Raw genomic sequence first — 14,905 nt, forward strand, 5'->3', positions numbered from 1 at the left:
CTCAAGGTTAGTTTATTTCAAGAATGCAACATTAACAGAAAAAACCAGTCTCCATAGATGCAAAAATAAGCATTTTAATTTAAATTTTTTTCTTAACATATTATGCATAGAAATATTCATGCCTGATAAATGTATATAAACCCCTCCAAAACAAAGAAAACAAGCCTACAAACACCATGAAACCAAGAAAACATTTCTTTCAAAGTAGAAACAAGACCTCTATCACCATTTCAGTTTATCATTTGATCTAATGTCTTAATTTTTGAAATTAGACAAGAAAATAAGTAAAATGTAGAAAGTTTGAAAAAGGGGGAAAAAACTAAGCTGAATTTATAAAATGAAACTGAGAATATTCCAGTTATTATTTTCATTAATCATTATTCTACTTAGACAAATCAGCTCTGAATGGAATAAGGAAGAGTAGAAATATTGGTCTTGTTCTTAAAAGTATTAAATTTCATTTCACATTAAGCATAAATACATTAAAATTTTTAATCAGCTGAATGTAAAGTTTTTGAGGTGTGAAGAGTAGAACTGGTTAAGGAAGAGTTGGAGAAAGTACTCGTTAGCCTGATTTTGAAGAGAGAGACTATCCTTAGCTGAAATATTAGATCTGGTATGATCAGTTCTATCTGGAATTCTTATTTAGGACTATAGACAAAATAGAGTTGGTCCCTGCAATGGTTAACTCAGACTGTTGGGTGTAATAGGGATCATTCTTAACGTAAATAATATCTTGATTAAAATGGAATTTGGAAAAGATTGTCATGTGTGTTTATATGATTTAATGGTAAACCTGTAGAAAAGTATTCTAATTCAGTTCATTACAATATTTCTATCAGTTGGTTAGTTATAGTATATGGAAATCTATAACCAAAACATTTTCTTTCTAATCAAAGGTGGTTCAAATCATCCTTTCTAAGAATGCTGAGGCATAGTTTGTCAATTTTCCTCAATTTTCTTTCTCCTGTTTATGCTCTTTTGCTTCCACTCTGATTCTAATTACATGAATACTGAATACTGACTGCTAAGGTCACAGACTTTGATATTGTGAATCACATGTATGTGTTGGAGTGTGTATAAGTCTTGAAAGCAAGATAGAGTTTGTAAGACACAATTACTTTTAATAGTAACTAATCACATTTCCTATGGAAATGAATTAAATTTCAATAATTTGTAATATGTAAATCATTTATACATGCTCGTTATGTTTGATTGAAACTATTTTAGTCTAAAACCACATTTAGTTGATAACTACAATAAAAAGTCTATGTCTGGCTATATATTTATCACAGTATCCTGCTGCCTTTTTGTAGAATATTTGATTAAGAAGGTGGTGAAATAGATAGTGCTGAACTTGAAATTCTTAGACATTTTGAATTACATTTCTTTTGTCAGCAAACAAAATTATTAGTAATATCTCTGAGCCACTGGGGAAATGAACTCATTGTTGTGCTTCCCTTAACCCTTTAATTATGAAAGATCATGATTTTATCTATACTCATGTCAATTGAAGAACAAAAGCAAAATTCCACTGCACATTTCGTTTTGCTGATTCTTAATGGAGTTTCATTTCAGCCAAACAACAATAATTTTATTGATTTTTTATGTGTATTCAGATGTTATTAAGGATCTCTGAGGGGAAGTTAATGACAGTGGCTTTTGAAGAAGCTGGTAATGTCATTTCTAAACCAAAATACACATGAAAGAATGTGGAAACTTTGACAGAAGTACATTGAATAATGTGCAGATGAGCTGGTATTTTATAAATAATATTAAACTACTTTTAACACATGTTAGAACTAGTTCTTACCATTATTCCATTTCTTTTCCTTTTACTCTGTTTATCATAATCAAAATCACAGAAAAGTAAGTGAGGATACTGCTTTCCAAGGTAGAATATTTGTGATTCTGTTTACTTTTTGTCTGTACATTTGGGTTTGCTGAATCTTTGAACTTAATGCAAAGCACATTTTCAGACTTGCCCAACTTAACTGATGTGTTTACAAATACCTAAATTACAGACCTAAATGCAGCCTGATCTGATTTCTGAATGGTCATGGGGCTTTGGCTTAATTGACTGGTTTGATTTTTCAGCTACTTTTATTTCCCTTGCCAAACATTTTACCAGACATGCCAACAAGAAATGAAATGGTCATAGGGCTGGCAGCCAGAAGGAAAAGAGTGATAAGCAGAGGTCTGGAGAATACACAAATGTAGTAACTGGCCACTGTAATTGAGAGTTTACTGTAAGAAGCAATATATCTGTGACTATGTTCAAGAGCTGCATTGAGTTTCATGAGCATGTTATTCATCTAAGAATTTGTTAAGGAAGAAACATAGAAACTTACTGTGAAGTAGGGAAAACATGCATGTGCAGGCTTTCATTCATTTGATTGTTCATTTATTTCACTTCAGGTTAGTTCTCTGGAATCAGTCCTTAGATATTTGATTTACCAGTTCAGGAGAGAGAGAAGTTTCCAAGAAACTGTTGAATTTTCTCTTTCTTCCTAAATATTGTTAAATCTGAGTTTAGTTAAAATTTTGAAGAAGCAAGACTGGAGGCTCACGGTTTTGACTAAAATAACTTTTCAGGCATTATGAGGTTGTTTCTTGTTGAAAGTGTGGAAAATCTTATTAATATTTAGCTTAAAAAACTTTATATCAGTGGTACACCAAGAGATGTATAATATGTCTGATATGTTACCCAAAATACATGACCAAATCAGTCTTAATTGACAACAAATCACTGTGTCAGTTGATTTGTATATATATGAAAATCTAACAAATTTTACAGAATTTAAATAATTTCCTCACCTCTAAATAAATAAGACATACAGCTTGGGACATATTCACATACTAAATGTAGTAAGTATAATTTTCCTGATACTGAGCCATACTTCACAACCAGTATGAATTAAGAGTTTCACTAATGAAAGGAAAAGCAAGGAAAGATAGCTATTTTCTGGCATCAATATGGCAAACAAACCATGATGAAGAAGAAACACATGAAAAAAATTATGCATGCTCTACAATTATGTGTACATGAATGTTTGTTAAAAATCTATTCTGTGTTCAAGGTCTCTCATGCTTAGTCAAAACTTAACTCAAGTCTTCTGGACTTGGACAATAAGTGAGGTGTTTTGTTTTTGTTTTGTAACATGACAGATTTATATTTAAAACAGTATATAAGGAAAGCAACAATAAAGGAAGTGAATTATGCTGTGGTAATACGGGTAGGTTTTGAAACTGGAGTTATGTTTTACCGTAATAACTTTTTTTAAGTGCTATAGTCTTCAGTTATTCTTTTAATTCAGAATGATCTGTAGAGCTGACACGCAACAATTGCCTCAATTATTACCTATAGTTGAAGATTTATTCTATTTGTAGATCTAAGTATCAGCATACTTAGCACTTCTGTGCATTTGTCTAGTGCTTTTTCATATATTCAATGTTTTCCTCAGTGTACATTTCCAACAGTAACAGCATAATTAATATATTCAAGTTGCAACTTCTGGTTTTATAACTTATTAGCTGTGAGACATTAAATTAATTACCTTCTATATATTTCAGGGTTTTTTTCATGTAAAAAGTGAGAATGATGATAATTAGTGTCAGTATATATAAAATAGTGAAACTAGCACTTACACAAATGAAGTATGTATAAAGATATTTAAATGCTTGTTAAAATGTTTAATGGTGTTTAAGACCCATATTTCTAAAATGGTTATTATAAGGTACTACCAACAGCAATTTTAATTTTATTTTTCTTTTAAAGGTAGTGTGGATTTTATAACTGTTAATGTGTTAATTGAATATGGATTAAAATGATTATAATTATTAGCCTTAATTGTTTTGCCAATTTACATGTAAGATCCATGAATGTAGGGACTTTGATTTACTTGCTTCTGAATAACCAGCCCAAGAGAAAACACCTAGTATATAGCTCTGTACATATCTGTATAAAGTGTAAATAATTGTGGAATTTTTGGTTCTACTTCGGCTTAGAGACAGAAATACTTGATTTTGTATATCAGCTAAAATAATATGCAATTAGGGTAAAGAAAGTGTCATCATTTGATTTGAGGAAAACCATGTCAAATAAGCTAATTTACATATCATATAGGTTATAGGCCCTTTTTCTGGAAATAAATCTTTCTCCAATTTTTGTTTCATTTTCTACTGAAAACTAGTTTTCTTTTTAATTGCAACTTTGCAAATTTTGGAGGACAGAGAAAAATTTATGTTTTTTAATTAATCAGGTATATCAAAATGTATTATGTGTGTTCATTGCATGATATTTGTTGAACTCTACTGATGATTATGCATTTATTATTTATCTAAACCTAGGTAAACCTGTTATGATTGTCACAGAATACATGGAGAATGGTTCCTTGGACAGTTTCTTACGTGTAAGTAGATATTTTATATACATTTATATAACTCCACCTTATCTTTATCTATCTACAAACAAATATAAATATGGAATAAATTGCTGAAAATGATAGTGACAACCTCTATTATGATGCCTGTTAGATAATCAAAGTTGTAAGAAAACTGACTTTGTTGGGACTAAATAGTAAAAGGAAGATTGTAAAATTACATCTTTATCTGGTAGCATCCAAATGTTGATGGTTTATATTTTTAAAATAAGTTTGTGTAACTTTCTTCAGTGTTTTTTTTTATTCAGCAAGATTCACATTAGTTAAAACAAAAATTTAAAGGTTCTAAAGTGAGACGTAAATAAAATTGGTATAAGACAGAAACACTCATTTCTTTATTTAAAGCAACTTCCATCGACTCTAAGACAAAACACCTTCTCTCTCTTACATAGTACTGTCCTCTCAGAAGCTAAGCATGTGATATAATGCCTAAGGATTCTCAATCCAGAGATATCATTCCTTAACTTATATACATACATATATACATGTATAACATATGTACCTATAAATTTCAGCTGTTTATATTTATAAAAATTGTTTCAATAATTTCAACACATATTATATTCAAAGAAATTCAGAAGTTATGTGGAATACAAGACACTGTCAATCATCAGTCACTACAAGGATGAAAAAAAATAAAAAATCAAGACATAGACCCTATTCTCAGGGTTCTTTCAGCACTATGTAGATAAGGATAGATAGATAGATAGGTAGGTAGGTAGATAAAACATGAACTATAATTCATAATCATGGAGAAAATTCTAATTTTTGTATGAATGAGAAATTATATTCTTTATTTTAATACTTGTGAGGCAAATAAAGATTTTAGTAGCAATTATTTTCACAGACATATTTCAAAAACAAACATTTTACAACTCAGGTAATTAAAATATTTAATATGTATTCTTTTAAAGTATAAATATTCCTTTTAAATCATTATTTGCTTAAATATTACTAGACATTAAATTTTTATATATCTATGTATATATGCATGCATCTATCTAGCTATCATCTATCTATTGTATACACTGTATAGTTCTATTTTAATCCAGACAGATTAGAAACTTTTCTAAATCTAGTACTCTGAATTTATCTCCTATTGCTTTCAATTTTGACCTAAAACTTGAGGTTGGGTAGAAAAACATATACTCAGTAAATATTTTTGACTAATTTTCAACTATTTTTTATGATGAAAGATTTAAAGTTACCTTATTTGAAGTAATTAAAAAAACACATGAAAGTGAAGTGAAGTGAAGTCGCTCAGTCATGTCCGACTCTCTGCGACCCCATGGACTGTAGCTCTCCAGGCTTCTCCGTCCATGGGATTCTCCAGGCAAGAATACTAGAGTGGGTTGCCATTTCCTTCTCCAGGGGATCTTCCCGACCTAGGGATCAAACCCAGGTCTCCTGCATTGCAGGCAGACGCTTTAACCTCTGAGCCACCAGGGAAGCCGCCTTATTTGAAGTAATTAACAAAACACATGAAAACAGAAAGAATAAACATTCAATCAAGCCAATAAACACGAGAAACAGCCAGACGATCCATTTTATTTCATTATTCTTGGCCTTAAAGTTTCTGAGGAGTTTGTCTCCTCAAAAGACCAGCAAAGTTCTGGTTTTGAACCTGAAATTAAAGAATATTAGGCAACTTCTTGCTACAAAGTGTTGTAGCTACTATACTGTTTTGCTTTACTCTTGTATATCTTGTTAGGCTTGTGTACTTAAAACCAGGATGTATAGGCTCTATAATTCAGTAAATGAAAATGTAATCAAAATATGTCTTAGGAAATAGCAATAAGTCTTAACTGTACATTTGAACTATTTCTCAGAAACATGATGCCCAGTTTACGGTTATCCAGCTGGTAGGGATGCTTCGAGGCATAGCATCTGGCATGAAGTATCTCTCAGACATGGGCTATGTTCACCGAGACCTTGCTGCCCGCAACATCTTGATCAACAGTAATTTGGTGTGTAAAGTTTCTGATTTTGGACTTTCACGGGTTCTAGAAGATGACCCAGAAGCGGCTTACACAACAAGAGTGAGTAACTTGTTTTCTTTTTTTATTCTTTTATATTTAACAACTTGCATTATGTTGACTAACAAATAAATAGAAGTCACATCCCAAAATGCGTTGTCAACTATGTGTGCCTGCATGCCTGCTCAGTCATTTCAGTAGTGTTAGACTCTTTGCAAACCCATGGACTGTAGCCAGCCAGGCTCCTCTATCCCTGGGACCCTCCAGGGAAGAATCCTGAAGTGGGTTGCCATGCCCTGCTCCAGGGGATCTTCCCGACCCAGGGATGGAACCCACATCTGCAGCATCTCCTGCATTGCCAGCAAATTCTTTACCCCTGAGCCACAGGGGAATCCCTTTGTCAGCTGTATCTTCCCTCACATGAGATTTATCCTTTAAAAATAAAATATTGTTACTTATTCTGGGAAAATAGATGGTCACTGTCCATTAAGTGAGTAATGACATTAATTCTGAAATTTCATATGTTGGTTTAATGATTTTCCACAAAAAGGCAGCAAGATTCTCATGCATCTAAATCTTATTTACTCATCTTTTCATCGTGGTTGTCTTTATATATGAAAATAAAAAGTGACAACAAGCTACATGAAAAGCAGTTAGGCAATTATTGTACCAAAATCTTCATTAGCCATGAGAATGAGAGGTTTTTTAAAAAAAGACAGTCAACTTCTGCTGTTTTCTTCTTAATTCTAGAAGTTTATCCCTTATTAAACAAATAAACAAAAAATTTTCATTCTTTTCAGGTGTCATGAATCTCAATAGCTATTAATATCTAAGGATGTCATATGGCAACTATATGTCACTCTAAGAAAGAGTTTTCAATATGCAAGATTGAATTTCATCTACAAGTAAAACTACAGTGATAGAACCACAGAAAGACGCTGAGAGCCCCAGATATGTCCCTAGATGTGTTGATTTAGAAGTTAGAACTCTCCTAATAGCTTTCACCCTTGTTTGTATTTCCCATGTTCAGTTATGCTCTATAGTAGATTATCTTTGTTCATGAATCTGTGTTTTTAGAAACTGTATTCTGCATAAAAATGTTGCTGTTCTTACTTCATTAGATTAAGAGCAAGAGAAATGTAAGAAAATTTTATATCTTGCAGCTAGTTGATTTGAGTTTAGAACAGTGACTTCTGCACAGCTCTGACAATGTGAAAAAATTACACATTTCGGGGGTGTAAGTATCTTAATAGTGTCTTTTAGTGCTCCTTCTTTGACCAGAAAAATTAATTAGCCAACATGCTGCAGCAAAGCATTTTTGTGACTAAATAATTATTACAGGGGACAACATATGCAGGGAACAATAATATATTTGCTACCCAGAGGAAAATGGTTTTTATTTTACTCGCTGCTACTCTGCATTCTGAGTATGCTTCCCTGACATCTTAGTGGTAAAGAATCCACCTGCCAGTGCAAGAGATGTGGGTTCAATCCCTGGGCCAGGAAGGCCCCCTGGAGAAGGAAATGGCAACCCACTCTAGTGTTCTTGCCTGGGAAATCTCACAGACAGAGATTTAGCCCTGGTGGGCTAAAGACTATGGGGTGGCAAAAGAGTCAGATCTGACAGCGACTAAACAACAACAATAACTGTGCCTTCTACAGATACCCCTCATAATCTTCTGATACTATATGAGCTTTTAACATACTCCATGAAAACTATCATTCTCGCTGGCATTATCCCAATTACAAAAATCTCCTTATCCAGAACATTTTTCCAGTTCTAATAAAAGCTATTTGTGAATAAAAGCCTTTGTCAGATGTTCTATTTTCTGGTAATTCATTTAGGTTCTAAACTGTATTCCATATCCCATTTTTAAATAAGAGCATTCTTATTCTCAATACTAGTCTTGATTTCCAGTGTTAGGGAGAAAGAATTTTTCTTACCCTTCAAAGCTTCTTTTAGCTGGTCTAATAATCAAATCAACATGAGACAGATTAACCGGAGAATAACAAATTTAATTTCATATGCATGGGAATCCCCCATATATGAGAGGGTCAAAGACAGAAAGGTACAATGAGGTATATATGCCTCCTTGAGCTAAGGACAGCCTGGAACTTCAAAGGGAAGAACAGTAATTCACAAGGTTAAGAAGGGTAGATGCTGGGCAACTAGATGTTTGCTCTGCCATACATATGGGCCATGCAGATAAAATTTATCTCTGCTTACAAATCTCCTTCAAAGAAAGGACTCTCCCCCTGATATAAATTCTTTTGGGTAGCTAAGGGGCTTCCCTGGGGGCTCATCTGATAAAAAATCCACCCACAATGTGGGAGACCTGGGTTCGATCCCTGGGTTGGGAAGATCCACTGGAGAAGGGAAGGGTAACCCACTCCAGTATTCTGGCCTGGAGAATTCTATGGACTGTATAGTCCATGGGGTCGCAGAATCAGACGCAACTGAGTGACTTTCACTCACTCACTCAGGTGAGAGGCAGAAGGTTCTCTTGAACTGGAAAGGCCTTGATTGCCTTTGGCTCAAAAACATTCACATCCCAAAGTGAAATATTTTGGGGTGGTTGGTTCTGAAGTCTTGCACCAGGATTCTCCAGGAAATATTTCTCTCGTAGAAACTTGAAAGATTCATTCAAATCTAAATCATCTGCTCTCTGCAGACTACATCTTGTCAACTTTCAGAGCTTTATTTCTATTGATTGTTACTTTTTCAGAACCAAGGGGTCCTCAAGGTCACTTCTTCAAACTTAGTAAAAGGACAGTGTTGCTGTGTCAAAGTTCCTCCCTAGTATTTGTGAAATAAAAATGCAGCAGGATCTTTGCATTGATGCTTCATGCCCAGAAGATTCTTCAAAATCACATCATCCAAATGGGCTCAATTCACTACCAATAAATGGTTACGTAGAGTTCTTCAGTGTTCATCCTTGTGTTTTCTTGAAACTCTTCAAAATATCTGTGGTGGTTCCGACTTCCCTCTGAGAAGCTGTAATTTGCATCTGCATTTCTGAAATCATTTGGACATCTTTGATTTAATTTCCCACAATAAGCATTGTTCAGTAAAATAATTTTATAATTTATGTAAAATATGAAGTATGATTATAAAGTAATAGGACTGCTATATTGTTTTTTCAACAAATACACTGAAGCAAGTAAATGAGTGTTGTCATACTAAGCTGTCTTTTTAGGAGTGTGTACTTACTGCAGGAAGACTGCTATTGCCCAAAATGTTTGAGGATTTTCTCCTTTGAAATTATCTTTATAACTAGAGTGTAAATTGTACTATCACTCAAAATTCTTTAAGCATATAGTATTTTGGGAAGCAGACTTGACTAAGATAAAATCTGTGGTTTCAGTAAGCTAATAGTTAATAAATAAGGAAAATAGTACTCTCTTGTAAAGTCTATTTTTTTTCTAACCGAAAACAGTGTTATTCAGCTTAGACATCTGCCATATTTATTAGATTTAGCATGCTATGATTACTGTTATTTCAGAAAAACAAGTTCACCGTTTAAAATAGTGTGCCAAGGCATTCTTTTTGGATAAACACATTCTTGTTAATCTTTTTTACCAGTCACGTTACTTTAGTCACACTTAACGCATTTCAGGAATAAGCATTCGGTGCCTCAGTGCAGTAAACCTTTCGACTGCTTCTCTGAAAATTATTGCCTTTAGGTAGAGATTGTAATTGCACTAAGAAATCTTTGAGACATTAGATTCACTGACACTGAATGGATGTAGGGTGTGTGCTGGTCTCATTTTCAAAAAGTCTTTGTAAAGAGAAATAGAAATTATATCCACTAATTCTGTATTTAAAGATTCTTAAACTTAGGCTTCCCCACTGGCTCACTGGTAAGGAATATGCCCGCCAGTGCAGGAGATGCAGGTTCAATCCCTGGGTCAGGAAGAACCCCTGGAGAAGGAAATGGCACCCAACTCCAGTATTCTTGCCTGATCCCATGGACAGAGGAGCCTGGAAGGCTACAGTCCATGTGGTTGCAAAGAGTCGGACACAACTGAGCACACGCACACACACACACGAGGGAATATCTGAGAAGCTGAGAAAACCCTTAGTTTCACAACTTAAAAAAATGTATCAGACATTTGATATTGCTGCTTTTGATACTGCCTTAAGTATATCCTGAGTTTTCCTTCCTTGTATCCTCAATAGTATGCTTAAAGGAAAGGGTCAGCTGAGATAATAATATACACCTTTATGTGTGTTTATCTTTTCCATAAGAATATTGGGTAGGAAATTGGACATTTTTTTAAATACACACTTCTAGTTATTTCTCTTTATTTCTCACTACTGACTTACGCGGAAATTCCAAACACAGACACTTTTATTTTACAATATTATTGTGCATCCTGTAACCCTTAAAAAATTTGACTGTACATTCATGAGATATGAGAATAAGGAAGACATAAAGTTTTAATATTACAATGAAAATAGTTCAGTTTGCAGACCCCCTGAAATGCTCTTGAGGATACCCAGAAATTCTTGGATAACACTTTGAGAACCACTGTTATAGATTCTTTATGAGGAAAGTAGCACCTTAAAAAGTAAGTAAATATTTGAATGGTTGTTAAATGATATAACATCTAACTTATGATATAGTTTTAAATGCTACAGCATGTTTTGAAGAAAGGTCTCGAAGCTTATCTATGGTTGCATACCTAAGGTCGCAAACCATCTTAAAAGACCTGGATTTTACTTGGAATGAATATGATTAGAGTATTTAGGTCTACAAATTTAAAACATCAAAGTTTTTGTTACTGAGAAAAACAAATGAAAAATGAATCGCCTCTCTTTAGTTACACATCATGTAACTTTCAGAGTATAATTATGCATTTTCCTACGTTTCGCACTGAACTAATAATTGCTGTTTTTATAATATCAGAAGTGGGGTGTTATTGGTGAGACTGTTTTTGAATGAATAATTTTTAATCTTTTTCATGTGAAATTTCACTTTAAATATTACACATATATCATATATGTGTGCACTTTAAATGCACACATGTATTATATTTTTATGTTAAATTGATGGGATACAAAATTCCAAGATAACAGTGTTCAATTTGCTGTTTTAAGCAGGATTAAGTTAGGGAAAATATAGACTTTTATCTAATTTATAAACTGTGACATGTAAAGTCAATCCAGTTCTTAAGTCCCCAAATTCATTTTAGTGGTATAATTACCATATAGACTGACTTGGGAAATGTGAGAAAACCAAATGATGTGTTCTTGGTTATATCCTTCATTAATTAGTTTTTTTCTTTTTATTTATGTTGTAGACATGGATACTGAATAATTACCAAGTGGATTATTATATTGAATGAAAAGTTTTGTCTTGTGTCACATTGCCCATGGCAAATTAACACCTATTTAATTTTCAGAAGATAAAACCAAATGAAACTTATCTCAGGCATTGTGTGTTAAGGAATCTTATTTTATGTAATAATTTATTCTATATTTTTTCTCTGTGACTCTGCCAAGTTAATGCCAGAAATATTCTACTACCACTTTGTCTTATGTAATTTTATTTGCAAAACAAAAAAGAAAAAAGTGGCTAAAATGAATGATTAAAAGCTAAGTGGTTGAATACTCTGGTTCAGGATAACCCTATTTGAATATAATATTCAATATTACAAATATAAATACTAGAAAACATGAGCTTTAGTTCTGTAGAATTCTCAAAGACTAAAAACTTTTGTGCAATAAAAAGATAATTATGTTGATAGGTAATATAAGTCATGTGTAATTTATATATGAATGAAAAAATAACTGAATATCTAATCAGTGTCCTTCACATAGTAATACAATATAAGCATGGGCTCAAATAATATAGATATTTTTTACTCTCTTAAGATCAGTACATAGCTTATGTTTTATGTAGCTTCACAAAGTAAATGCTATATACTCAAAAATCAGAAAACTCTGGAAGGTTTTATAACCTCAGTTAATGTTACATCAAAGTTTAATGAACTGACACTTTCTAGCCACTCCTTTCAGACAGATGGGTAGTGCAACCATTTCCATATGTGAAAATAATCCATCCAGATTTATGTGGAGAAAAATCACAACTATGATTTTGGAGTGGCACACAGGAGTGAGGAGGTTCTATGTAAATACATTACACATAGTCTCTAGCAGGAACTGTTTTCTCTATAATGCATCATTCATTCATTCAACAACTATTTGAGTGCCTATATAACATACTAGGAACTGTTCGAAGACCTGAGGATCCAAAGCTGAAAGCAAAGCCCTGACTTCATGAGCTTACACTGTAGTGTGGAATTTCACTTAATAAAAAAACAGGTAAAGATTTAGCAAGGCATCTTGCTTGAGGAATGTGGACAGTACGGAGGAGCTGCTGCTTTAGACAGAGAGTTTCTCTGATAAAATGACAGGACAGAAAATTGATGAGAGAAAAGGAGAAAATGATCTAATATTGAGGTTACTAGGCGAGATTCATTTTGACCTAACTACTTTTCAGTTTAATGAAATAACTTTAATAATTTCTCTAATTCCAACAAGCTCACTTTGCAAGACAAATTAAGTAATCAGGTTAATGATATAACTCAGACTAAAAAACAAGTGAATAATGATTGAGCCAGTCTGTAGTGTCAGTGAGCTCTGGAAGCTTAGTAAAAATCCGTTTCTAAAACTTTTCCAGTTGATTTGTGAATATCCCCTATTTTCAGATTTGTGATGGCACATTGCCTGAGGCTTTTCCCATAAATGCTGAAGGCAGTGACCAGCCCCAACTACTTTGGCATAGGGAGGAATAGAAGTCGTGTTTGTCCCAAGCCAGTCCTATCACTTGATGCGTGGAATGCCTAATAATTAGACTCATTCCTGTCCTATGGCTCTTTTTCAGTCATAGTTGTATATGCCATGGTTCAAGTCCACTCCCATTATTTTTTCCCTTTCATTTGCTAGCCATTGCTCTGGAACTGCCCACATATTTCAAGCAATCTATACCAAACATAGATGTACAAGGGAACCATTGTCTTGATGTCTTGTCAGAATTGTCTCAGCAGATAATGAGATTCTCAAACTATCTTTAATTTTTTAGTTATCAATATTAATAAAACCAAGGAAGCAAGCTTGCTAAAGTTATGTACTTTTTTCATTGATTTCTAATAGAATGAATTTGATACTTCTGTTTCCTTATTTTTATTGTAAATATGCAGTATTCCTAGTATATTGAATAAGTCTTTCTGACTTGTTTTCCTATTAATATGGCTTTTTTTGAAAATTGTGTTCCAAGTGTTAAAAATCACTTTCAAATGAATTTCTATAACCTTTAATAAATAAAGTAGGAATTCAGTAGATATAAAACACAAAGTTTAACATTTAAAATCTCTTTGAACATTGAAAAGACCTGTATCCATATTAGGATGTATATTTAGTCTTATCCCCCAATTTTTTATTGCTATGTTGAATATATACATCAGATAACCTAATTTTATATTGTATTATGTGAGTCTGAAAGTAACAAAAAAGTTATTTGTTTATACTTTATTTCCTGGATAGTCATAGAGTTACTTGTTAATAGAATGCAAGGTGAATACTTTTAAGAAATTCTTAAGCATCTCACATAATATTGAAAATTTTCAAAAGTTCATAGTCTTGATTTTTCCTACCTGAGAGATCATCTGTCTCTGATCTCTGGTGGCAATCAACATCTGCTGGAACAATTCTCTCAATGGCTTTTGGATTTGAACTACTGGGAATTCAAACAGATGCTTCCCCTGAGAGTCTTCTTGGATAGCCCTTCACCTTGTTGTCTCCTGTTGTCTGCAGTGAATGAAGTTTACTTCCTGACAATAGATAGATCCTAAATTCTTAAGTCAAATGATTTATCTCTGTAGTTCCAATTCTAACCTGAGAAGCCGATATTCGCCTCCAGGTTAAACACTCAATTACTCGGGGTTTACTAAGATAAACTCTGCAAAGTCCTTTGTCACTCTAGGTATGACATGAGAGAGCTCACAGGCAAGCATATGAAATATGGAGCAGCCAAGCATTTCCTAAGCCAGTAAGGAGAGATTTGTGTATATAATTAGAGAAAAATTGGGGCTGACATAAGATTCTAGGCTTCAATGTCCAAAGATTTCAGCAATTACATTCCTTTTCTTTAGAAATCAAGACTTGAAGCCCCCTAGCCCACAGTGAATGAGCTGACTTCAGTTAAGCATCTGAAAAATTCAGGGCTTTTAGCCAAATGTCTCATTTAAACTGTCTAAATTCATTAAACTGAGAGAACCAAATTGCAGATCTTCAAAGAACAGGTTTACTGCGTGAATCCTATTCTAACTGCTGTTTCTGGACAAAATGAACAAGGTTTGGGACTACTTTAATTCTATATTCGAGTTCAGCAATTATATAATGCCTCTGCCCAGATCATCCTTAGTATCTTTACCTGTATCACTTTATTCTTCTTTTACTTTTCTGTAAACATTCAATGAAAG

The 14,905-nt window shown here is 33.3% G+C and overlaps 1 protein-coding gene across 1 annotated transcript in view; it reads left to right on the plus strand.

The window, feature by feature from the left end:
* Window positions 1–14,905, plus strand: part of EPHA3 (EPH receptor A3) — a 405,932-nt gene that overhangs the window by 359,947 nt on the left and 31,080 nt on the right. Inside the window, exons 12-13 of the mRNA XM_052649018.1 lie at window positions 4,351–4,412; window positions 6,272–6,481. Coding sequence (XP_052504978.1) covers window positions 4,351–4,412; window positions 6,272–6,481 — 272 coding nt within the window. The remainder of the gene's footprint in view (window positions 1–4,350; window positions 4,413–6,271; window positions 6,482–14,905) is intronic.

The sequence above is a fragment of the Budorcas taxicolor genome, chromosome 1, assembly GCF_023091745.1.
Source record: "Budorcas taxicolor isolate Tak-1 chromosome 1, Takin1.1, whole genome shotgun sequence".
Taxonomy (NCBI): Eukaryota; Metazoa; Chordata; class Mammalia; order Artiodactyla; family Bovidae; genus Budorcas; species Budorcas taxicolor.